The 27376-nt window shown below is 46.2% G+C and overlaps 1 protein-coding gene across 1 annotated transcript in view; it reads left to right on the forward strand.

Annotated features, from left to right (window-relative positions):
* The window catches only part of YIPF7 (Yip1 domain family member 7), a 528534-nt gene that overhangs the window by 411939 nt on the left and 89219 nt on the right, over nt 1-27376 (forward strand). Inside the window, exon 5 of the mRNA XM_085643312.1 lies at nt 20808-20989. Coding sequence (XP_085499438.1) covers nt 20808-20989 — 182 coding nt within the window. The remainder of the gene's footprint in view (nt 1-20807; nt 20990-27376) is intronic.

Consider the following 27376-nt stretch of genomic DNA (forward strand, 5'->3'; position numbering starts at 1 on the left):
CAGGCTAATGTGCTGAATTGCTAAATACATATAAGGTCCCAAAGGCGAGACCGATTGCATTGCAAATGCTTGTTTTAATATAATTGTGATGATTTATGTATATAAACTTTCTGAATTTACAAGTATCCCATGCTATATAGTCTTATATCTTTCTCGGACATCCACTTTACCCCTTCCTATTGCCATTGTGCGTACCTATACTGCTCATTGATTACATTTGTCCACAGGAACCACTGTTTCTGCTTATACACAAACACACTATAGCTCTGCTACATTGCAGCCTATAGAAAAATATTTGGGCTCCCTAAATCAAAAAGATTAACATTGATAGGGCTAGAGTTTAGGCTGGTGAATATGGACTTTGAATGCCGAAAGGACTTAGTAAAATTCCAGTACCAAGATATTAGAGCAGAAAAAGGTTCTAAGAATGGTGCTTCGCAGGTGATCTTCCACGACACAAAGAGCCCATGGGCAAGGTATTTCAATAATGCTTCTACTACTTTTAAATCTGGTCATATATAATCTAAAAAATCCAGCCTTGAGACTGTCTCGTCTCAAGAGCATACTAAAGAAACAAGGAAAGCACCTGTCAAAAGAACAAGATGTGACCGGAATCAGGCATATATCCCAGGCTCTTTAGGGCTCCTCAAATCCCACAAGGATGTTGTATATCAGCCATATTTGAAAGCCTCCATGGGGAGAAAAGCTTTAAGGAACATTTTATTTACCAGACACTTGACACTGTCCATATGGGAATACGGAGGGTGTTGGAAAATAAAAGTGCTAGGACAACGGCAGTGTAGACTGTGTCCATATACCCCAGAATCTGTGGTTCACTTAGTGTTGTTGTCCAGCACTGCTACCTCAAAAATGACTCTTTTAAGGCCAATATTCTTGCAGCACTGCATCAGAACTTACAAAGAGGCAGTTTCTTATGTCTACATGTGTGATGTTCCTATGAATTTAGCATAAATTGCTAAGTTCTTGTTAGACCACGCATATCTTGGCGTGATTACCCCTGACTTTTTGCCTCTACCTCCTTTGTTTTTAGATGCTTTGGGTACTTTGCCACTGCTGATCAGTGTCAAAGTACAAGTGTTTCCTGTGTAAAGTGTAATGGTAATTGGTTGGCCATGATTGGTATGTTTCCTTACTAGTAAATTCCCTAGTGATGTGCACTGTGTGTGCCAAGGCTAGTAATGCAAAGATGCGCAGAGAAGGGAACTCAGGCCTGCAGTGTAGGGCCTGCGCGCAGTCTGCTATGTTAGCATGTTGTCCTGACAAGTGCAACCACTTGTCAGGTCTTACTTTCCCTTTTGTGTACACAGTGGAAACCCCTGTGGTAGGTCCCGGGTAACCCCTGGGCAGGGTGCAGTGTAAGTAAAAGGCAGGACATATACTGAGGTGTGTGCTATGTCCTGACAGTGAAAAACACTCCATTTCGTTTTTCACTGGTGAAAGGCCATCCTGCCCATAGGACAGAATGGGGGAGGCTGGGTATGGTGTTTATTAGCCTAGTTTCCCATAGGTTTAAAATTGAGAGGTGAAGTTTAGTATGTATGAACTCAGTGTCATAACACATCTTTCTATGAAGGTGGTTTTGTCACTGTGTGTTCAGAAATCACTCTTTTAGAAAGTGGCTGAGTTGTGTGCTAAAAGCATTTCTGTGTGTCTCTGCTGAATGTGGATTGACTGTCTAGATCTCAGAGGTGAGAGGAGCTGGGGGAGGTCTTGACCCAGGGAGGGGTTGAGATGGCACCAGGCTGACCAGCATCTGGAGAGTAGGGCAAGGAGAAGCCCGGGAGGTGAAGAGGCCTGGGCTGCTGCTATAAAACAATTGACCCATCTCCTGCTGAGTGATTAAGGATCCAGACCCCAGTATCAAAGGGAGAAAGGTGATTCTGGGAGGGAGACACCCAGAACTGATTTAGGCAGGAGTCAGGGACCCCCGAGCACAATGAACTTCAAAGACATTTTGCGGTATAGCTATGAGAGCTGCGACCCCTGAACGTTGGAATAGAAATGGATTGAGACTGAAAAGGCTTGGACCCATTTTGTGGTCAAGAGGAACCTCTGCTAAGGAAGGAATAACTGAAGAGACTGCTGGGAAGGACAGACCCTTGCTTCGTGATCTGGGGCTGGTCTGCAGTTTGCTGTTTTAACCAAGGAAGAGGCTGTTGGGACTGTGCTTTGTGCGCTGGGTCCCCCTGTTTGAAGAAGACTGTGCTTTGTGCTATGTCTTGTGGGCGAGTGTTGTGGCAGCTTGAGACCCTCGGAAGGTGTGCCCTGCGATCTTGGACACACGGAGGAGAAGTGTGACTCAGACGCTCTGGCTGCGTGTCGTGGTGCACAGGAGGTGTTGGTGAAGAGCACCTAGTCAACGTGTGCATCGAAGGTGAAGTGAGTCTCAGACGCGCAGGGTGCAAGTCGTGGTACACAGGAGGCATTGATGAGGAGCGCCTGGTCAACGTGTGCATCAGAAGTGGAGTGAGTCTCGGACGCGCAGGGTGCGTGTTGGGGTGCACCGGAGGTGCTGGTGAAGAGCGCCTGGCCATCGAGGGCACCGGAGGAGAAGTGAGGCTCGGACACGGTGAGCGTGTCCTGGTGCTGCCAAAGGGGAGTCTTGGATGGGCAGTGTGCATGTCGTGGTGCACAGGAGGCGTTGGTGAGGAGCACCAGGTCAACGTGTGCAACAGAAGTGGAGTGAGTCTTAGACACGCAGAGAGTGCACGTCGTAGTGCACCGGAGGCGCTGGTAAAGAGCGTCTGGCCATCGAGTGCACCGGAGAAGAAGTGAGGCTTGGACACGGTGAGCGTGTCATGGTGCGGCCGAAGGCGTTGGTGAAGAGCGCCTGGATATCGGGGCACTGGAGTTGGAGTAAGTCTCAGTGAAGCAGTGTGTGTGCTTTGGTGCAACCTGGGACTGTGGAGGTGATGGGCTGATCATCGTGTGCACCGGAAGAAAATGAGTCTCTGCAGCGTGGTGTGCGTGTCTTGGTGCCAATTGAGACTGCAGGAAGGAGTGCCTGGTGAACGTGCACTCGGAGTTGGCGTGAAGTCCCATCAGCGTTGTGTGTGTGGCTTCGTGCCAGAGGAGACCCGGAGGGTGCTGTGGTGAACATGCACCCGGAGTAACGTAATCCCAGAGGCATGGGGTACGTGTGCCCTGCGGCCGCCTGAGACCTTCCTAACAGTCATGGCCCAGACCGGCAGCCCCGGAGGAGCTGAGCTGCCAGGCCGAGCTGCTGAGGCCCATTGAGAAAGTTCTGCACGGAAGGCCCAGTTTGCTGAAAGAGGAGAGGAGAGTGAGGTCTCATTCCTTCTGGTGATGTGAGCCTTTGATTCGGTTCAGATTGGGGCCCGTACTGACCAAAGGAGTGGCCGCACTGGGGCCAGAGTGAGAAGCTGTACTTTACGTCATCGTTGATACGTGTGGGGGGCAGCTGTTATCGAAGAGGCTGATTGTCTTAATACACATTGCCGCTAACGAATTGCCGGACTGTCTTATGATGCCTGACATTATTTCTGCATAACGAAGTACACGATTGTAGTGCTACACATTGCATTATTTCTCCATTGCAAAGTACAGGATGGTAGCGGCCCGCATCGCATTATTCCTTCATTGCAAAGTACGATTGTAGCGGTGCGCATTGCATTATTTCTTCATTGCAAAGTATGTGATTGGGGTGTGACGCACTGCATTATTCCTTCATTGCGCAGTACAGGATTGTAGTTGTACGCATTGCATTATTTCTCCCATTGCAAGGTACCGGGGTGTATCGTTAGGCATTGTATTATTTCTCCTTTGCCAAGCACAGGATTGTATGGTGACGCAGTGCACTATTATTTGTCCATTGCAATGTGTATGATTCTAGCATTACGACCAGCATAGAATTTGGAAAGCGGTGGTTGGGATTCGAACCTACCAGCCAGCCGGAACGAATATTACCCTTTATTATATGTTGGCTTTTGTATTGTGTGGTCTGATCGTATATCTTTTAATATAAAGTTTGTACTCGTTTTATCAAACTCGTGTGGAATCCATTTGTGGTGTCACCAGTGGGTTGCTGTGAGTGGGGTTGCACATACTGTACACTAGTGCCTTGGAGATAGGCCTGGCTGCTCGTGCCAGGCTACTAAGGGGGTGAGCAGGGTTATCTTAAAAGGTGTCCTTACTTGGCCTAACATTGAGTGAGGAGTCCAGGGTCTCGCAATTGGTGACAGCGGTGCGGGACCGGGACTCCGGCTTCCAGCAGTTTTTAGATGTAGTAGGTTATTGAGGGAACATAGTCTATGGGCCGGATTACGATCTTGGCGGATGGGATACTCCATCATAAATGTGACGGATATCCCATCTGCCATATTACAAGTTCCATAGGATATAATGTAACTTGCAATACGGCGGACGGGTTATCTGTCACATTTGTGACGGAGTATCCCATCTGCCAAGTTTCATAATCAGGCCCTATAACCCTGGCTCATGTATGAAAACTGGTGCACATTCATCCGAACTGCAATATTCTCCCGCTGAACTAACCCTGAAATCATGAGCCCAGGCGTATATTAATGGCGTCTGAAACAGGTTTGCAACCGTGGTCTTGAACACAAAATGTGCTTACGGTAAATCCCAATGTCCTTTTGGGGAACCCCCATATGAAATTGGATATTAGCCCAGCTTGTCGCACGTTGTGAATTACTTTGACCTGAATATTCGACATGTAACCATAAGTGCTTAGAATGCGATGTATAGTGTAGCATGCTGCACTAATCGTGAATTTGCCCTGGTTTTAATATTAGCCACAAATGTATTCTGATTGGTGAACTGTAGATCGGTTTTAATCTCTGGTAGACTTAGTTGTTGTTTTAATGATTTGACATTCCAGTTTACATTAATAGCTTGTATTGCCAGTTTGACAATTTCAATTTCTTGAAACTCATATTTATCTTTATTTTTTTTTTTAACATGCTGCAATAATGAAATGATTTTACCCTGATAGCGCAGTTCGATTTGTATGTCATTTTTACCATGATACGAAAATGCAATAAATGCTACGAAAGCCTGGCTATTAGGTTTTCTGTACTGTACGTTGCATTCGCACTAACGCCTGAGACAGTTTGGGTACTGCACTATGGAAGGTTTATCATATTGATTAGCTTTCTTTTTAACACGATGCACTGAAAATACCCTTCATGTGTTGTGATGTTATTGTGAAGATTGTAGTTAATCATACAATAAACTTTGACTTACTTGCTTCAGTATGTGCGCAATATCTCCGATTAAAATTGCATCATATTTGCATACACTGCCTCCAAATTCCCAGAACACCATTGGCACAAGTGAACTGACATTGTACATGGTGTAAAGTGGTGGGGGCGCTAGGCCCACATACTTTTATGAATGAGCACACAGACACTGGATGTATCGTTAGTATCTGGCCTGGAGCACGTGCGCTCGGCCCCTTTTATTATCAGGGTCACCTGACTGGTGACGCCTGTGGTGGGTGGGTGTTTAGTGTGGGTTTACAGACAGTAGAAACACTAGACTGTATCCAGGAGGGTACTACACATGGTAGACTTTCGAAAAGGTATTGTTGTGAAGCATCTGTGTCATGTGTGTTCAAGGGTGGAAAAGACATTTATCAAAAGCTCAAATCAGATTATAAGGTCACTTGCAGTGAAGGGAAGGGGGAGGTGCATGTTAGAAGAAAAGCAGTCTTGCAAGTGTAGTTGAGGAAATCGTTATTACGGACCTGGGCACATTATTTCTCGAGTTCAAAGCTCGAAGCTGGCCCTCCCTCTCAAAGTTGAAAGTGAAAAATAGATTTGGATTTTTAAGTTTTTTATATTCCCTTCTCTCATTTCCCTGGGATCTGCAGAGGAAGCATCGCTTCGGTTTATCATACTGATGGAATAAAATACGTTTCTCATATTTTCTGATGTGATTTGCCAAAAAATATATGGCAGTAAATTTCACTGGAAAAAATATATGGTTGCTGACCTGGAAGCATTAAAGAAATATACCTAAATTCATCTCCTTTGCTCTCTCTGACAGTCCAAGAAATCGTTGCCCATATTGCCTTGCAGGAGTTGGCTTGATGCCATCGTAAAATCAAATGACATCAGTGGGAGTCTTTTTTATGAGGGCAGGCACACAGGGATGAATATTGAGTTGCCTTTTCTCACTTCCACATTTTGTTTGCGGCTCTATTTGTACGGAGCAGATGCAGCGTGCATTCTGTGCAAGAATTGCATAAAAACAGAGGTCTGAAAAAGACGTAAGATTACCATCTAAAGGGTAACATCTAAAGCTTCTTACTTCTCATCTTTTGAAGAGATGGTGGGTACAATATGCAACAAAGGCACTTGCCCTGTACAATTACTTAATATAAAAGCTTACTGTGCTCTGCTGGTGCTTCCTCAACATCTGAACTCAGCAATTCACAAACACCACTGGCTCTCCTATTAGACGACAAGCTCATCTGGGCTATGTAGAATCAACAAGCATAATGCAAAACAGTTAAGAGATAGAGAGCTGATAGGCCTGACAAAGATACAGGCAAAACGGTTCATTCTTATAAACAGGAAACTCTTATTAAGTGTGGAAAAAATGTGTAGGGCCCTATAAACAAGTTTTATAATTTTAGCCCAAAGAGCTATCTACCTCGGTAGAGATATAATTAGTACATGCTTAGGTTTGTTTTTTGGTCCTCATAGTGGGGTGAGGATCAAATTTAAATTTGATTGCAAGTTCAGCATTCAAACTAAACTTTTTTGTTCCACAATTAACTCAAAGAGATTAGTTCGCAGGCAATATTCAAAGCAGATTACTTTAGATTAGCTTGGTGGGTGCTTATGGTAAGACGTAGAATGAAGGCACTGTGAGACATCAAATCAGGATTCAAGATGTTTGATTGGCATAGTATTCTCTACAATCAGTTTTCTTGATGATGGTCCTTTAAAGAAAAATTATTTCAAGAAGACTCTACTTTAACAAAGTACCTTGCTGAAGGTCGAAGGAAAACAGCTTGCGTTTTATAGGAAAATTTGACAATGAGATGGGTTCAGCTTTAAAGTCTATAGGGGAACCAATCACGTTTACCTAATAAGCACACATCTGTGGCCTAGCAAGGTGCTCATGTAAAATTATGGTTTTGACTTTTAAAAGAAGCAGAGCCAACTGTACTGATTTTTAGTAGTGTTGGACTGATAAGCCTTTCCTGAATTCCTCGACTAATATTTAGTGACACATCCTCTCTTGCACTGTACCACCATACTAGAGATGAAAAGAGCAGCTTCCGTATCTACTCGGAAGTTTTCTCTACTTTCTCTTTATAGGCAAACTATTTGCAGTAGTTAATTAATACATTTTGAATAGAATACGGACGCTTTGAACCTTGCATTGTTTATTTATATTTAACTGCATTATTTCAGGGTTCTCACCATACATGTTCCGTGTGATCCCTTAGTAGGCAGTGCTGTGCGTAGTCTGGGACAGGTATTCCCCTAGCTGCATGCTGGTGGTGTGGTGGTTTTGGCTACCAGTGTTCCAGGGTAAAGTGAAAGATTTGGGAGGAGATTGGATGGGTGTGACTGGTGCCTGTCAGAACCAGAATGTTCTAGAGCATGAGAAAGTCTAAAAGGAGCTGCTATGTTAGCGGATGCCTCAGGTTAGCCTGACGATAATCCCCCTTGGTGGGTTTTACCTGGGGAAGACTCTGCCTGGTATCTGTCTGCCTGGGGTGTCACAGGACCTGAGGAAAATTCACAGAGTTGGGAACATGTGCAATCAGCCATCTCAACGAACTGGAGGGGGATCCCTTATGATGACCTGACTAACCACTCTTCTTTCTATTCATGGACAGAATAGCCCTTCACCTGGCATGCAACGCTAAACTGAGTAGCCTAGGAAGAGACCAATACTGTGAAATTAATGTAGGTCACCTTCGCAACTCTTGTTGTCCTTCTTGTTTTACTAGTTGTCCTTCAAGGTGGCATTCCCAGCAGTCTACCAGACAGAAACTTAGATGGCTTATTGCTAGGTATCTAAGGTATTGCTTTCCCTCATAGTGGTCCAAAGGCCTGCATCAGACCAATCTTGTTCTTCTAAATAGTTGGTGACCAGTATGTTGGAATTCTGCAACAACTAGGGTAAGAATTGCCTAGACATTGTGTATGTCTGTGTATATGACATTGTCTTGAGTGACTGGGTGGGCCTAATTCTCAACGATAGGGGCCCATTTGTGTTACCCAATGACATTGAAACCCATCAGATTATAACCCCTGAATTAAGGTGGACTGTCACATGTGCTCCTGTGACTGTGGTCCTTTGAGAGAGATCTGTACATGGACTAGTTAAACATTAGGCATTATTCTGTATACTATGTAAAGCCTGGTGTCCTAATTTGATATGTATAATTGATTTCCTAGAAATGATCTTATAGAAATAAAGATTTTAAATAGTACATTTTAAAATCAATTAAAACACTAGGCAATAATATGGGTTATGTAGGGGGCACTGCAAATGGGTAGCTAAATATTGCACACATCTATTCCCTGGGTTAATAATCTACTGTGCTGCACCTCTACAGGTTGTACTACTACTGATTACGTTATTGTTTTGGATAGGTAACTAAGTTATGCTTTAGGGACCTGTCCCTTAGGGAGGACATGAAGCTCACAGAGCTACCCTGCTTTTCGAAACAAATTCTTTGAATATATGCATACCATCATCACTTCCTTCAGAATTAGGGTCTGATTTAGAGTTTTGATACACCTTCACAAATGTGATGGATATCACATACGCTGTATTACAAATGCATTCTATCTAATGGCACGTGTAATACAGCGGTTGGGATATCAGTCACATTTGTGACAGAGCAACCCGTCCGCCAAACTGAGACAAGCACACCTTAAGGAGTTCTATGATTTTCTCTGTGAGGTGTACCTTACCAGGTGTAAAAACCGCACAGCAAGGCTACAAGTCGCTGACAATGTAGCACGCATGGCAGCTAATACAGGGAGACAGGTAAACTAGATATTGGAGTTAACCACGTGACAACTAGCGATCGCGCCCAGCCCACTGGTTGTATGTTTGCTAGTGTATGGTTGTTGCCGTGTGGCACTGTACATCTCTCCCAACATTTATTGTTATAGTATAATAACTGGATAAATCACAGAACTGGGATGAAACATACGTAGTCTTTCAGTCCCTGGCTGGGTGTAGGATTGGGCTGGAGTCCATACCTCTGGCTGCCACTACTGAAATCCTGGCTCTTAGTTTGTCCATACCTGTTTTGGTTGTGGGCATTTGGTTGCTGGTATTTCCGGGGCACATTCCATTTCACTCAGGCCTTGCTGGTGCTGTGTCTTGGCAGGGGCTGAGCATAGTAGCCTCAGGTCCTGGTGCATCATTTAGGGATCTTTGGCTGCTGTCTTGTTCATTGTCAAATGACCTGGTCTGCTTGAACCAGGATGCATTTCTGGACACCATTGATGCTCCTCTTTGAATGGTGACCATGGTTATGTGGACTCCTGTGACTTCCAACACTTCCTTTTCGAACAGGGTGTGAAATTTCCATCTGGGGTGTCTATCTTTCATGATTACTTTGTCTTCAATGATGAGGTCTGATACTACTGCCCAGCGATCTCGGCTTGCCCGGTCGTTTGTGGCTTGACATTTTTCCTGGGCAGCTTGGATCTCAATGACTGCTGGCCTCCAGCTAGGCCCAGCCAGAAGGATATCTCAAATGCACCTCCTCTTTACCAGGTCAGTTGAGGCTCATACTGTGGTGTTGCGTGGCATCTGTCGGCTCTCAGAAACCATCTACTCCTTCCTCCACTCCGATCCTTAAGGCTATGTTCAGAGTGTGCATGAAGCACTTGACCTCTCCATTGGCCTGGGGCCACTGCAGATTCACTTTTTGATGTTTTATGTTTTGGCTCTGGAGATACGATTGGAACTCTTACCCCCAAAAAGGAGGCGCATTGTCAGTCTTGATTTTGTCTGAAATCCCTAGTAGCGCGAAGATCTCCTCCATGTCAGGTTAGACATACCCGAACCCGGGGGTTCTCACTAGTTTCTTAGTGTGGCTATTCATTACTGCCGCTGTGAGTCTGCCATCTAGAAAACTGCTGAAATCCATACTGACACATGACCATGGAGTTACGCATTCTTCTTTGGTGATAACTGGGGCGGCTGGTGTGACTTCACTTGTGATGGATCAGGGATGGCTTTCTCTGACCTATTCATCCATCTACATGTCCATGCCAGGGAACCACACTGTGTCTTGGAGACAGTCTTTGGACTTTGCAATGTGCTGGTGTCCCAGCTTGATGACTCTTGGCCATAGACCTCTTGACACCACAATCTGACATCACCGCAAAAGCAGACCTTCGTCACTCGTGCTGAGTTCATCTCAAATCCACCAGATTTGGGTCATCGTCTTTTGCTCATCTGCAGTGTGTGCTGTTGCTCTGTCTAGGGAGTTGCGCCATTGCCTTCTCCAAAGTGCATCTTTGTGTTTGGATATACATGTGTCCCATTCAGTAGCTTCCTGGATCTCCGTCAGAGAGAGAGCTCTTGGGCAGGCATCATGGACAATCATTCTTACAAAATCCTCTGCACCCTCGTCCACTTCAGCGTTGCTGACCACAATTGGTGCAATCGGGTGTCTGGATAGGTACCAAGATGGCCGCACTGCATTACGGTCTAGCTGCGGGTCTAGCTACTAGCGACGACTTCCGTTATTTAGATTTCGTCTTCCGCGTTTCATTCACGGAAGCACAAGCCACAAAGGTGAACGGCAGTGAGCGCGCCCTAATTTGTAAGTATGACTAAACGCCCGTCGAGATCCTATTTCTTTATCTCGATTCCAATGGTAGCCAACTTACCCTAAACTGTAATTATGCACGTCGTGATTCTAAGTTAATCCCGATTCTAAATTGCATTTTTCCTCAGGGCGAGCCCCGTTTCTCCCGGTCTTGATGCTAACCCGTACAGCAAGTTGCTGTATTTTAGGGGTGAGTTCTGGTCATAGGTATTTCACATCAATACTTTCCAGTGTTCACCGCTATGACAATTCCCAGGCCCCCTGTAATATTTTGAGTACACAGCCAATTTCACCCTAGCACCAGGTCCGTGATTTTATCCTGAGCCCTACTCGGCACTGAAATTCCGTCCGGTTTCCACACACCGTGGCACCCCGGCACGTCAGTCCACCCCTTTGGCCTTTAGCTGCACTTTAGATTTTCTGTATTGGGCACCACCTAGTATGGTGTTTCAGCATGCCTTCGATGTACACCGCCATCCTAGCATCGCACATTACTACCAATTGTGTACTCATTATTTCCTTACTGAATGTTGTCCGTTTTGTTCCTGGTTGTTGTGTTGTTTTGTTTTTCTTCCCTTAGGTGTGACAACAGTGGGTCCATTCCCTGACTCCCCCTTGTGGGATCCTATGGACACACATGGTGAAGTATAAATTTACTTTCACCTAACATGTAGTAGAAACTATATTCACTCAATTGAGCACTGCTTGCCACTGGTCCTGAAGAATTGCCACCGACCCATTCTGGGCACACGGCAAGAAACATGTTGACCCTCTTACTTCCCGGGGGAGCATCATAATCCCTACGGGAGCCTACCTTTTTAACTAGGCTGGTATACCACCAGAATAAAATTGTTCTCTACCTGGCAATACCAGACCTATTTTATACTCACTTCACTCACACTCACTACATTTGTTGCACTTACCCCCACGCACCCATACGGCTATCTCTAAAAAGAACTCCGAAAAAGAGCCCCTTCGCGGGAGCCCGTCGGGCATTGCAGCGCCGGCCCGACGAGGAGCATAGCCCTATGATGAAGCATGACACCTTGCTAGGTGTGTGAGGGCATTATATAGAGATAAATTTCTCTCCCCTCCCCTTCCTTTTCCATTCCCAGAGGAACTGTACTCCTGGTTTTGTGTATGTACTTTGGAGCGCTGTACAGGACCTCATTAAAAAGCTCTTGGTTCCTCCACCCTTTTGGAGTACTACGCACGGCGGCTCAGCCGTGGAACTTTAGCCCCTCGGGCTAGCGGACACTCGCCGCCTTATCCCCACCCTTCCTTCCCCCTCCCTGCCAGAACAACCACTACCATGGAACAATATCAGGGACTATCCTTTGATGACGACCTGGTGTCCGAAATCCTCAGAACACCATCCTTACTAGATGCAGACGGAGCCATGGCCACCACCAGCCAAGGAAGTGATTGGAATAGCATCACCAATATGAAACGCCAACTAATGAAGATCATCATGCATGGGGCAATCATGACCGAATATCTACGTGCCAACATAGCCCCCAATGGACTGATTGTTTCAAATATGCCAAGGATATTCTTAGATGACAAGCAATTCAAGGAGGAATGGTCCCTGGTTGCCTGGAAGTGCACCAGGGACTGGTTGATATTGATTATCAAGACAGCAAAACGTCTGGCTGACGATCTAATCATTCAAATCACCGTTGCAGAGGGAGCACTAAAAGCTAGTATAACCATTGCGGCCTACAAAGCTAAATTATCTGAAATCAACAGCGAGATCGCTGAGAACAAGGATTTCTTAATGCGACAAAAAATTAGTAAACTGCAGAAAGATATTGGGCGCTTTAACAAAGAAAAAATCTACCCATATCTAAAAGACGACTTCCAACAAGTACAAAGTGATTATTCATCAGATGACAGTACTACTTCACGTCGTAGAACCACCTCTAATAGCAGCAACTCCAGCACTGAAAGCTGGAAAGGCCAGCAACTTTACCAACAACAAGGTTTACCCAATCCACAGTACGCCTACCCAATGCCTCCTTTCCCTGGTCCAACTATGTGGCAACCACCGGGTTTCCAACAGGGACCATTACCATTCCACCCTTTTATGCAACAACCTTTTTTAGGCAGAGGTTGGGGCAGGGGCAGAGGAAGAAGAAGAGGCGGCTACAACCAACAAAAACAGGTACATTGGCAGGACAAAACGGACCCGGGCCCGATGGAACTCAGGAGCCACAGGGGCAAGAAAAATTAATAGTGAATCTATCCCACCGACAACTAAACCAGACAGAAAAAGACGTCCTCACCAAGGGACTAGGATTCGTGCCCACTCCACGTCCTAATACATTTAGGACTCATTGTGAAATGCATGAGTTCTTCCGGAAAATCCGTTTAAAAAACTTCTTCCAAGACCAAACCCCATCCCCACAACCTGATTCAGGGATGCGAAAACCTTCCACCTTCATGCCCTCCTCAGCTATGGTGCCACCAGAAATCCTGACTTTTGAAAAAGCAGTCATCAAAGACATCAATGCTCTAACAAAGAAAAAAACCTTCCACAACAATTCAAATTTGGAAAATCTGTCAATCACTAATCTCAGTAATTACACATCAATCACCATCAAAGAAGCTGACAAGGGGGGAGCTATAGTCATCATGTCCACCACAGACTATAGAACAGAATGTCTGAGACAACTCAGTGACACACGGTACTACGTTCAAATTAAAGAGGATCCTACAAAAAAACTGATCATTACAATAAGATCTTTAGTGACAAATGCAGTCACACAAGGCTGGATATCAAGAAATGAATCAGAATTTCTAACTAACAATGATCCCCGCATACCGTATTTTTACATACTGCCTAAAATTCACAAAGGTGTCCTTCCCCCTCCTGGCAGACCTATTGTGTCAGGAATCAACTCAGTCCTAGAACCCCTCTCACGGTTTTGTGATCATTTTTTACGCCCCTTGGTGCAGAAGACCCCCACCTTTCTACTTGATACAAGGGATGTTCTGAACATCATCAGAGAAACCAATGAAAAAGGGACTAACGTGGACGCCCTCATCACCTTGGACGTAGAGGCCCTCTACACCAACATCCCACAGAGGGCCACTTTGGACGTTGTGGAGGAAGTACTCCGAGCACAAACATGGGTCTCTGCAACACCCATATCCTTTATCATGGAATGTGCAGAGACTGCCCTCACTAGTAATTACTTCCAATTCGAAGACCTCATGTACCACCAAGTCCAAGGTACATCAATGGGGAGCACCTTCGCTCCCAGCCTGGCATGCCTCTATATGGCACATTTCAAAGCCAATTATATCTTGACCGAGACCAACATCTACAAGGAAAACGTCACCCTGTGGCGACGGTACATTGATGATATTCTCATCTTCTGGAAGGGTGATTTGAACTCCATCCCCCTGTTCGTCACATGGGTGAACAGTCTGAACCCTTACTTACGTTTCACGGTCAATTCATCAGTCCATGAACTCCCTTTTCTTGATCTTCTCATTTTTAAAACCGCAACAGGGCTCAATACAAAAACTTACAAAAAGCCCACTGACAGTCACAGCCCACTGCTTTTTAGCAGTTTCCATCCCAAGGCCTTACGTAACAACTTGCCATATGGACAATACCTCAGACTCCGACGCAATTGCAGCACATTGGAGGATTTCAGAATACAGGCACACGACCTAACGGGCCACCTAACGAGAAGAGAGTATCCAAGGGCCATCACACAAAGTGCTTATAAAAGAGCACGCAACACGAACAGAGAAGTTCTGCTAACCCCCACAGTAAAAAACCATTCTGAACAAATTACATGTGTTACCACCTTCACACCGGAATCTAACTCCATCAAAAAGATCATCAAAAAACATTGGAATCTACTGTCGGTTGGATATTGGCAGATCCCCAAACCCAGATTTGCGTTCAAAAGGACTGACAACATAAAAAACCTACTTATCAGAACCAGACCCAGACCACTGACGCCTTCTAGCCAACGGCTATGGGACCTACCACCGGTAACGGGTCATCATCCATGTGGACAATGCACAGCATGTTCCCTGACAACAACAGGTAGGAATATCAAACTTTCAGAATCCCTAATTTGGCAACAAAAAACACACACTAACTGCAATACGCGCAACTGCATATACCTGATCCAATGCCCATGCGAATTGAAGTATATAGGGATGACGACACGACCAGTCAAGTTAAGAATTTCCGAACATCGAAGCAACATCAGGTGTAGAAAGGCTAACACCAAAATGTGCTCCCACTTTTTGGAAAACAACCACACTGTGAATGATCTTTCATGGACAATCTTGCAAGCCTTCCCTGCAATTAACAAGGAGGCCTTGCTCCGCAAGGAACAACAGTGGATTTTCAGAATTTCCAGTCACACACGTGGCCTGAACGATGATATACCATGGGCAACTCTCAACAACTCATAACTCACGTTACGTTCATAGACGCTACGTCTATGAACTGAATCTTCTAACTCCCCTTTAGGTCCGTGTTCTTTAACCAAGACCTGTTTCCTCCAGTCGTGGGAAGATTAAAAATACAATAAATGCCTAGATCTCAAACGATAAGAAAAGTTAATATACACCTGTGCCTCTACCTTGGGTTTAACCCACACTTATTATTAAGGTGACGTTTCCAATATTAACCCATCCTTGTTCATCAACTCCCCCCAATTTGTGTAAAAGAGTTTTTCGGCATACCACCCCTTGTACGCCCCCCTGTTCAACCATGACGCCCCACCAGCGTCTTTTGTTACATTCATTACTAATAAAGTTTCAATCATACTACCAAGATGGCCGCACTGCATTACGGTCTAGCTGCGGGTCTAGCTACTAGCGACGACTTCCGTTATTTAGATTTCGTCTTCCGCGTTTCATTCACGGAAGCACAAGCCACAATAGGTGAACGGCAGTGAGCGCGCCCTAATTTGTAAGTATTACTAAACGCCCGTCGAGATCCTATTTCTTTATCTCGATTCCAATGGTAGCCAACTTACCCTAAACTGTAATTATGCACGTCGTGATTCTAAGTTAATCCCGATTCTAAATTGCATTTTTCCTCAGGGCGAGCCCCGTTTCTCCCGGTCTTGATGCTAACCCGTACAGCAAGTTGCTGTATTTTAGGGGTGAGTTCTGGTCATAGGTATTTCACATCAATACTTTCCAGTGTTCACCGCTATGACAATTCCCAGGCCCCCTGTAATATTTTGAGTACACAGCCAATTTTACCCTAGCACCAGGTCCGTGATTTTATCCTGAGCCCTACTTGGCACTGAAATTCCGTCCGTTTTCCACACCTTGTGGCACTCCGGCACGTGGGGTCTGTATCCTTCAGTTCGACTTGGAAAGACAAAAAATCACTGATATTCCGTCCGGTTCCACACACCGTGGCACCCCGGCACGTCAGTCCACCCCTTTGGCCTTTAGCTGCACTTTAGATTTTCTGTATTGGGCACCCCTAGTATGGTGTTTCAGCATGCCTTCGATGTACACCGCCATCCTAGCATCGCACATTACTACCATTTGTGTACTCATTATTTCCTTACTGAATGTTGTCCGTTTTGTTCCTGGTTGTTGTGTTGTTTTGTTTTTCTTCCCTTAGGTGTGACAACAGTGGGTCCATTCCCTGACTCCCCCTTGTGGGACCCTATGGACACACATGGTGAAGTATAAATTTACTTTCACCTAACATGTAGTAGAAACTATATTCACTCAATTGAGCACTGCTTGCCACGGGTCCTGAAGAATTGCCACCGACCCGTTCTGGGCACACGGCAAGAAACATGTTGACCCTCTTACTTCCCGGGGGAGCATCATAATCCCTACGGGAGCCTACCTTTTTAACTAGGCTGGTATACCACCAGAATAAAATTGTTCCCTACCTGGCAATACCAGACCTATTTTATACTCACTTCACTCACACTCACTACATTTGTTGCACTTACCCCCACGCACCCATACGGCTATCTCTAAAAAGAACTCCGATAAAGAGCCCCTTCGCGGGAGCCCGTCGGGCATTGCAGCGCCGGCCCGACGAGGAGCATAGCCCTATGATGAAGCATGACACCTTGCTAGGTGTGTGAGGGCATTATATAGAGATAAATTTCTCTCCCCTCCCCTTCCTTTTCCCTTCCCAGAGGAACTGTACTCCTGGTTTTGTGTCTGGATAGGTAGTCCACGGGGTTGTACAGCCCTGGGCAATACACAGCCTCAAAGTTGTACTGTTGAAGTTTTACAGCCCATCGCTTGATATGCGTTGGTCTGTTTTAGGCAGTGCCGGCAAAATAGGGGACCAATGGTTTGTGGTCCTTCACCACCTGAATTTTCTGCCCACAGAGATATAGGTGGAAGTGCTGCCATGCCCACTGAAGGGCCAACACCTCTAGCTCGATATGGGCGTACCGGGTCGCGGTGTCTGTGAGGGCCCTGCTTGCTTAGATGATTGGAATCCATGACCCTTCAGTGTTTTCTTGGAGCAGCACAATGCCAAGGCCCACAAGGCTTGCATCTACTACCAGTTCAGTTTGGCACCTGGGGCTGAAGTACACCATTGTTGCGTCTTCCAAAGTGCCTCCTTCACCATTATGAATGCCTGTTCGGGCTGTTGTCCCGTTTGTTTAAGGCTCGGAGGGGGCTCTGACAATGTGGCTAGGTTGGGAATGAATCGCCCGCTGTAGTTGGCCATCCCCACAAAGCTTCTCACTTTGGCCACATTTCGTGGGACAGCTGTAAATCATATGGCATCCACCTTCAAATCTACCTGCAGTCGGTCACTCAAGAAGTGGTACCTATAGAACTCATAGCATTCATGTATAGGGAACATGTCTGTTTGTGGAGAGGCAGCCCACAGTCCACTAGGCTCTTTAGAGTAGCTCTTAGCCTCATTTTGTGGTCTTCCAACGTATCCGTGAATATCAACTTGTCATCACTCACGTTTATCACGCGGACTAGCCCAAACAGGGTCACTTAAATGACATCTTCGAACACATCAGCAGCCGAGGAGATCTCAAAGTTGAGGCATCGGTATCTGCGAAGACCTATGTGGGTGGAGAAGGTGGTGATATATCTCCTCGACTCATTAAGCACAAGCAGGTGGTATCCAGCATTTAGATCCAATTTGGAAAACCACTGAGCACCATTCAGATCACCTACTATGTCATCGACTGTGGGAGTGATGTGCGTTTCCGACGTATTGCTTTGTTTGGGAGCCGCATGTCAATGCAAAGTCTTATGGTTTCTGGTTGTTTTGGTTGGGTGTTCGGTGCATCAATACATAGTTCCCGTACCCTTTCTCAGTTTGGGAGATGTGTGCGGCCAGGCACGGCATCATTGGATGGCACTGACTTGCTCTTCCTTGACTTTGACTGCTCTCTGTTTAGACGGGGTTGCACCTCTTGCAAGTGTCGCCTCCATATCCTCATCCCTGCTGTCTGCCAGCATGTGGACCTTTGTCAATATCGGGATACTGTTTAACGTGATGCCTGGTTGGCATGAGTTTACGTAGGCAGACGAATGGCAGCCTTGGATCAGTTGGGCCCTGATTTCATCTGGCTGGTCGATGTTGGTGCAGGTGTTTGCCAGTCTACTTAGCCGCATGTAGAATAAGTCCTCTGATTCATCTTTAGTCTGCAGGTCTTGTCTCAGTTTGAGCCTTTCGTAGTCGGAGTTGACTTGTGGGTCAAAGTGTCGATTTAGGGCTCCTACTGCAGCATTGAAGTCATCCGCTCCTCCTGTGTTGGGGAGATGTTCGAAAAGGTCTTACAACTCTGCATCACCCACCTGGAGCATCATGGATCTCTTAACTGCTCCGTCCATCTCCCATGTGGTGCGAAAACAATGCTGGAGGTGCCCTATCGATTGGCACTAGCGCGAGGCAGCTGTTGCGTGGTTCACCAGCTGAGTAAATGATGACATTGCTGACAGACGCATGTTCACACTGTTGGGGCATAGGAGGTGCTGCATCTTGTTGCTGGGCAGACATGTTCTTCTACCTTTACTTTTCTAATGTCCTATAGTGCCTGTCCCTTCCTGTCTGCAATTAATGCTGGCTTGTTGTGTCCGTATGTCTTTGCTGATTTGTATCAGCATGCACATATTATGTTAGCTTCCTCTTATATAATTATGTCTTTGTCAATCCTTTTCTTTTTCTTTTGTTCACTATGACTTCTCCTGAGAGCATCGAGGGACGCCTCGCCAGCTCCCTCTGTAAGTTACTCCCCTCGTGCAGGGCAATCACTAGCACGTCCTGTCGACACTTCACTGCCGGCACTCACAGTGTGTGGCAGGCAAGAGCGTGCTTCAGCGGGGCAGGCAGTGAGCTGGCTGCAGTCGGCCTGGCCGGGTGCTGTGCTGCGGGCTGCTCCTAGGGGGCACAGACTGTCTCTTATTGGGGCCCCAGCAGCCATCTGAAAGCTGTGGGCCTCGTGGCTCCCTCAGGGGCCGGGAAGATAGGTCTGTGAAGGGGCACACAGTGTGGGTGGGGCCAAGGTCTGGTGAGGTGCTCACAGTGTGGGTCTTGCCTCAGGCCCTGGACAGTGCTCTTCTCACCTGTGGGCGGGCACTGTGCCCGCTTGCCGGCCACTGACCCACATGGCGAGTACCCACTGCCAGGCCGCAGTTCGATCCTCTTTCCACCGCACTCGGCATGAACGACAGTGAAGGTAGGTGACTCTTACACTCGGGGGTATTACTGGCCTCGTCTCCAGTGTAAACACCGCAAAGCAGGGGTACAAGTCAGTAAGAGTGCAGCACACAGGGCAGCTAATAACGGGAGACAGACACACTAGGTACAGGCTATCGCTGAGTGTCCACGAGCAATCACCCGGCCTTTATTTATGTCTTCAGGCCACGCCTGGCCCTCTAGTTGTATGTTTGCTACAGTGTATGGTAGAGGTTAGGTGGTACTCTACCCAGGAATGTGTGTTGGAGGTTTTCCACTCTCTCCACTCTTCGCTAAGAAATCCATCAGGCAAGCAGAGTTATGAGATTTACTACGAGTGTAAAATGTGCTCCAGATGTCAGTGGAGCTATCTTGCTAGCGGCCAAGGATTTATAAAAATAACTTTAATTATGGTGAGTAGACTTTTTTTTTTTAAAGTACCATAGGTACCTTTTTAATTTTCTGTGCAGGTTTGAAGCCCCTGCTTTGTTTTATACAATCATTGTTGCTTTCTGTCCTGTGACGACCTTTGCCTTCAACAATTTCTTTTTTCTTACCTGACACATGTCATGGATGTTCATCGAAATGTAACATTCATGACCTCATTATGTGTAGTCCCTTATTTGTGGGCATAATATTTACTCTGTAAATACAAGAACAGCAGGGTGTGGGGTTTACTAAGTGAGATATTTTATTCTCAACCGGATATCCAGTCCCTCAAATGGGGAACAATGTGGTGATTAATATTGCACAGTTTCTCATACTCATAGCTGTATATCTCAGGTTATTACAGTTTTTCCATGTGGATATTCCACCAGATTATTCTGAAAAGATTTGTGCTGGGTTAAAAGTATAACATTTTCCGTGCTACTTATTATCTGGATGTGGGTGAATGCTCAACATTATTTACCCAAATCAGGAGTAACAACACCACCTGTGGAATTAGCTCATTAGGATTTGAGCCTCATTACACACGGCCAAATCATTGCTGAGGCCTGCCTCTTAAGAGCACTAGGAGTAGAGATTCATTGTATTATTTATTCGGAAACCGTGCACCTGCATTTTATTACGTCTCATGCCGAAACCTGAAGCTGTTTTGTTAGAAAATCGTCTTACTCTTAATGTGCAATGAACTACCAGTTATTTTATTCTCAACTTTGAGCTCTCCTCATGCTAAATTTTGCATTTTTATTTTTGTTCAGGATTGACCACGTTTAACACACTCTCAGTATATTTGTTGCACTTTGCACATTCGCTAATCACTTCGAAGGTGATAATTATTGCTATGTGTTTGGTTTTGTGAAGGCAGGAAAAGTTCACTTTGGATACGTGTATGGCATGAGCACACTTGGATGCCTTGGAATTCATACCTTGCTGAACCTGATGAGCCTAACCAACGTCTCCATTGGATGTGTCGCTAGTGTGCTGGGTTACTGCCTGCTGCCCATGGTCGTCCTCTCTAGCTGTGCGGTGTTCTTCTCCCTACAGTAAGTTCTAGTTAAAAAACACTGTGTCCTCTTTATAGACAACTCCTCTTACACCAAGACAGGCCTCTCCAATGAGTAGCTTGAAAACTTATGGTAACTCTCCAGTATTGCAGTATGCTTGATATGTATTAACTTTGTAAAGGCATTCAAAAGTGACTAATCCTTTTTTACATTTCTTCTGGCAACCCTGCCTAATTCCCCGACTGCTACTTGTATTCTTGCTTAGGGTGGCACTAATATAATCTAGTCTAATGTTGTCACTATTAAAACTCTAAAATATTTAAAAAATCAGAAAGGCTATGCATTCTGCCATTGCAGGCTGTGTGTCTTAGTGCAGGAAAATCGGATGAGTTAACATGGCACACAGCCATGTGTGCCATGCCAACAATACACTGAATAAAATATAGGTAAGACACCCCTAAACTGGCCTTTAGCCCTACAAAATGTGCACTATATTCTATGTGTGGGCATATCAGCTTGAGCAGAAATGCCCCTACAATGCCCAGTTCCTTCTGTGATGTTGTAAGTGAATAGGTAAGCCATAAAGAGTACATCGGCTGGATACTTGCCAGTTTCCTTGCTCCATGAAGGCTTCACTGATTTCTAAGATGTTTGGTACCAAACATCTTATCTTAATAAATCCTCACTGATACCAGTGTTGGATTTATTAAGAAATTCACATAGGAGACACTTTTAGAGGGTCCCCTGAAATCTAGTGGGGTCTCTGGACGGTTTTCACCATCCCGCCACCACCAGACATGTTTCTGACCTCATAGCGTGAGGAGAGCCAGTGCTCTCTGAGGACAGAAACAATACCTGCTCTGGGCTGGGGTCTTTCACACCACCTCCAGGACAGGATGGTCTTCCCGGTGGGAAGCTTCAAAGGCAATGCTGCCTTTGAAATCCAACCCAGGACCCCCCAAATAGTGGGGGAAGCCAAGCCCTCTTTCCTGCTCTAGCTTTGGTGGGAGGAAAGGCGGGAAAATTAGCTAGCTGAGGAGGGGGGTCCCCCCCTCAGCTTGCACCACCACTAAGGCGGGGCAGGCGAGGTGAACCCGTCTCCTGAAATTCCACCATCTTGAGATGGTGAGAAAACCTCCAATCAGGGCTAAGGTATTGCCTCTTTCCACAGGAAGTGGTCACTAGAGGGTGTAGACACCCTTAGGATAAGTAGTCCATTCCCTACTAAATGTCTCCCCTTGTAACACCCCTAAATTCAGTATTTAGATGGCTCCCCAAAACCAGGACTTCAGATTCATCAGAACAAAGAAGACCAGAACAAAAGAAGAGCTGCTATGAGAGAACAGAAGCCTTGCTGCAGAAAGAAAAGGTGCCAAACCCTGCCAGCTGCATAAAGGACTCTACAATCACTGCTGCTGTGTCGTCCTGAAACCTGAAAGGTCTCCAAGAACCCAGGAACACCTACAACCTTCGAGAATTCACCAAGAAGCTCCTTTGGAGTAAAAGTATCACTCCCCTGCACAGTGCAGGCACCAATTCCATGGTTTGTCGACCTGCAGCTCCTCAATGACATTGATGCAGCACCAAAGACAAAAAGAGGTACAGCAGCTCCAGGGGGTTAGGTCTGCCTGCCCACCAAGTTTGAAGGCACCAGGATGTATCAGATCCATGGCGTACCAATACCCTTGGTACTGGACCCCCAACGTTAAAAACCAAGAAGAAAAGTCCACTCCAGACTCCCAAAGCACCAGAAGCAAGCACCCATCGAGGAACGTTTAGACACTCAAGTGGCCCAGCTGTCCTGAGATCACCTTCCTAAGCTGTCTGCTCCTGACCACGAGGACCCTAAAGATGCATGATGCCCGACTGACCTGTTCGCTCTGCACTCTGCCCAATTGGCCCCAGCACCAACTAACTAGCTCTGCTCCCATGGTCCCCAGGCCCTTGTGACCTCCTCCCTGCAAGGAGACCCACAGGACTTATCTGTAAGTCCACCTGCACAGTGCATTTTCAAGTGGTCCCCTTCGTCGTTCCAAGAGGAAATGGCTTTTACAGTTCAGGCTGAGCCACGCATGCCGTTTCAATGCAAGCAACTGGAACAACGCTTGCCTGAACCATGCATATGCCTGGTTTAGGCAGTCAGCGATCTAGATATGCAGACAAGAACAGGAAGGTTCGGGAGGGGAAGCTCTGGGACACGGCCTGGTAAGTAGGGCTGGGGCTGGGTTTTGGTAGTTTTTAGGTCGAGCCTATAGCGGCAGCGCGCATGCGCTGCTCGCTTTGCCAGGCATGCAGTATTCAGTATGGAGTGGAAGCTCAGTGGAAGCTCCGCCCACTCTCCGCCCATCTTTTTCATTTTCTTAGTTCCTAAATGCTGCCTTCCCATTGGTTTTAGGCTTTTTAGTTGCTCCTTATGATGAGCATGTCCACATTTGTATCCTTCCATGGTTACTGCCCCCTTTACTTTGAGTGTTGCACGGTATGTTTTATTTATATTGTGAGCAAAATTTTATTTGCCTTCTCGCCCGCCCGCAGTCCCATTTACAATGCAATAGGTCTCGCTTAAATGCGAGTCCTATTGCATTGCAAATGCTTGTTTTTTAAATGGTTGCTTTGTTCCCATCGTTGCTTCTGCCCTCCCACCATCCTCCAACACTAATTCAGGCTCCGCAGAAACTTGAGAGGCGAGCAGCGGGTCATTATGGTAGGTGTCTGCACTACGGAGCTCAGTGTGCTGACTTTTTGTCAATTTCTTTGTTCAATTTTTTAATAGTGATGCCCATCTCACCCTAGAACTCCACCTCTCTCCGCCGTTTCAACAACAGTAGAAGCAGAGACGGAAATGGAACCCGTCACCCCAAGATGGCTCAGCGAGTGAAACACTCACTGCTGGCATCTGGTCTTCTCAGAGTCCGAAGTAATATTCCTCACAAGGCCACCTCTGTTTCCCGTCTTCACGAAGTCGGTTAATTAAATACCCCTAATCTGTGCAAGAATAGCACCCGTTTTTCACAGTGCTTAGAAACAGCACTGGTACAGTATAAAGCACCTTGTAACAAACAGTATGTAATAAAGCATCAATCTTGACTGAACAGCTTGTGCTGGGTCAGTCACTTCCGTTTCCTCCCTGAAAGCCCAAGGGCTGGGGCAGAATCTGTGACTTACCAGAATTCCGCTCTGAAAGACCAGTTTGTGTTGGGAGGATGGGGGGGTTGCATCCGTCAGGCTGGTGGGAGTCGTGACGTATGACAGTCTCTCGGGTGTAGTCAATCACGTGTTTGTCTCTGAAAGATTGCTGTGCATTGGATGGAATCGGCCACACAACAGACTCCTCTTAAAAGAAACCACTAGGTTGATCCAGTCACTTATGACTCTGAGTCAGTCACTTCTGGGATTCCTCCCTGAAGGTCCAGGGTGGTCTGGGGCAGATTTTTGTTTTGTTTTATATAGCGCGAACTCGACCCGAAGGTATCAGAGTGCTTTACATAAGCACCAGTTGCGTTACATGAGGACACATTTATTCTTGTTAGGCACAGGGATAAAGTGATTAGTCCGGAATCACGGGATGTTGTGTCCCTGCCGAGACTCACAACTGGTTCCCTAACGTCGAATTCGACTGCACTAGCCGTTAGGCCACATCCTCTCTTCAGTTTCATGGCACTCTAATCTCTCTCAAAAGCCAGACTGATATCTGAAAGGCTAGTCTGGCTAGGTACGTCACTCCTGTAAGACTGGTGAAAAGCCACTCACGCTTTGTGCTAGCCTCTGCCATCTGTGGAACTCGGAAGAAGAACAAAAGTGTGTCAGTGCTCACTAGAGAGTGCACTCACACTCAGAGCCCCACCCCGTCTGTGGAACTCTGTATAAAGCACCCAGGGGTGTGATTCCTCACTAGAGAGTGCACTCACACTCGGAGCCCCATCCGGTCTGTGGACCTAGGAAGAAACACCAGAGGGTGTCAGTGCTCACTGGAGTGAGCACTCACACTCGGGCCTCACCCCATCTGTGGAACTTAGAAGAAGCGCACAAGGGTGTCAGTGCTCACTAGAGTGTGCACTCACACTCAGAGCCTCACCCCATCTGTGGACCTGGGAAGAAGCACCTGAGGGTGTCCATGCTCCTTAGAGTGTGCACTCACACTCAGAGCCTCACCCCATCTGTGGACGTGGAAAGAAGCAAACGAGGGTGTCAGTACTCACTAGAGTGTGCATCAGTGCTCACTAGAGTGTGCACTCACACTCGGAGCTTTAGAGCCCGCCACCACTAATACCACCAGAAATACCACCACCACCATCGCCACCACCAATACCACCACCACCACCAATACTACCACCAATACCACCACCACCACCACCTATACCACCACTAATACCACCACCAATATCACCACCACCACCAATACCACCAACACCACCACTTATACCATCACCACCACCACTACCACCACCAATACCAACACCAATACCCCACCACCAACAATACCAACAATACCACCACCACCACCACCACCACCACCACCAATACCAGTACCCCCACCACCAATACCGCCACTACCAATACTAGTACCACCACTACCAATACCACCTCCACCACCAATGCCAATATTACCACCACCGCCAATACCAATACCACCTATACCACCACCACCAATAACACCACTACCAATACCAATACCACCACTGCCAATACCACTTATACTACCACCGCCAATGCCACCACCTCAGCACCTCTCGCTCACTAGTAATAGCAGGGGCACTGTGCAAGGCTGGAGCTGCAGCCGAGACCATCCCTCCCTCCCTCCTTGCCTGCCATAAAGCACAGCCCGCTCCGCACCAGGAGGTGAAGCCAGGGCCCTACTACAGCTGGATTTTTTTTATTAGGCCAAAGATAGCAATGACATTATGCAATGCCACACAGGACATTCAAATCACAGAGAGTGCAGGAAATAGCCCCCACCTCCTCCTCTTCCTGCTGAGCCGCGACAGTGTAATCACAGAGCGAAAGGTGTTGGAGCGCTTTGTTAGTGTTTATAGATCAGATCATATGTAACTCTCACTTCACACTTTGTGTCTGTGTAATTTACAACACTTACACATCTTCACTGCATTATTTATCACTACTTTGAAGACGTCGCAGGCCGGTCTCTAACTCTGATATTTACAATCTAACAAGCAGTCGAGAAGGCCCTTTATTGCAATGCAATAAGTCTCACATTTGCGAGAGTTTAAGCTATTAGTATCGTACATGACAATGGCTATTATTTATGTTTTAAAACCCAAAACATAAATAAAAGGCATTGTCATATACAATGTTAATAGCTCAAATTTCAGGGGGAGGGATATGGGGGGCAGTTTTTAGGAATGGGTGTCCGTTTTAGGGTTTTGGCCGAGGAAGCTGGGGTCAGGGTAGTTTTTTTGGCAGGGGCTGGGTTTTAGAGCTCAGGGTAGAAAGTCAGGGTGAATTTAAGGGCTGGGGCAGGGTGGGTTGCAGGGCTTGGGGTATCAGGTGTTAGGGTGCTTGGTGGTGGAGCTGGGGTGTGCACTTTACCACGCATATCCCCATAGCAGCCATGCCTTTACAACAAAATTGGTTGTAAAGGCATGCGTGGTAAATGCATGCATGGTAAAGACGCGATCATGATTCAGACCACATTCTTTTGGCATGCATGGTTTATGCATGTGTAATTGTATCATGCAACCATTTCCGAGACCCTCAGCACTGTGCTCCCGCACGTTCCGGAATGCTCCTAAACTTCTTCTGCTGGAACTTTTGACCTGGTCCCGACATCAACTTAAAACAAGAAGGTGAACTCCGTGAAAGCATTGCCTGATTTTATATGCATTTTCCTCTTTTTCCCCATTGAGTCTTATGGTGTTTAGTTGCACACAAAAGGGATATATTTTCCGAACTTTGAAAAATCATAACTCCAAAAGTTCCAACCTTAGAACTGGGTTCTTGATCTTAAAAAATAAATAAAATTCGACTTTATTTTTACAAATTGGTTTCAGATTTATTCTCGAGTGTTTGTCTCAATTATTGCCTCTGTGAGTACAAGAAATACTATGCACTACCCTCTGATAAGCTGAACTACTCGCCCACACTTCTACAAAGAGAGCATTTGAATTATCTGCTTTATCTCTATGTACCATTTGGGGATTCTCTAACTAATCTAGGCTAAATGGTAATTGGTAAACACCCAGCGGCTCAAAGGCAGTCTATTGTCCTCTGAGCCGGAGTATATTCCATCTCTGTAGGGGCTGAGTAGCAAAACAGGTCACAACAAGTTACATTTTACAGTTACTTTTTGCATAAATTAGCCCCAAAAACAATTTCACCAGTAAATCATATTTTGAAAATAAAGAATGAAATAACCTTGAAACATTGGTTTTGCAACTAATCGCAGTGGGGCTGATTCACAGAAGCAAT

This window comes from Triturus cristatus, chromosome 2_2 (genome assembly GCF_964204655.1).
Source record: "Triturus cristatus chromosome 2_2, aTriCri1.1, whole genome shotgun sequence".
Lineage (NCBI taxonomy): Eukaryota > Metazoa > Chordata > Amphibia > Caudata > Salamandridae > Triturus > Triturus cristatus.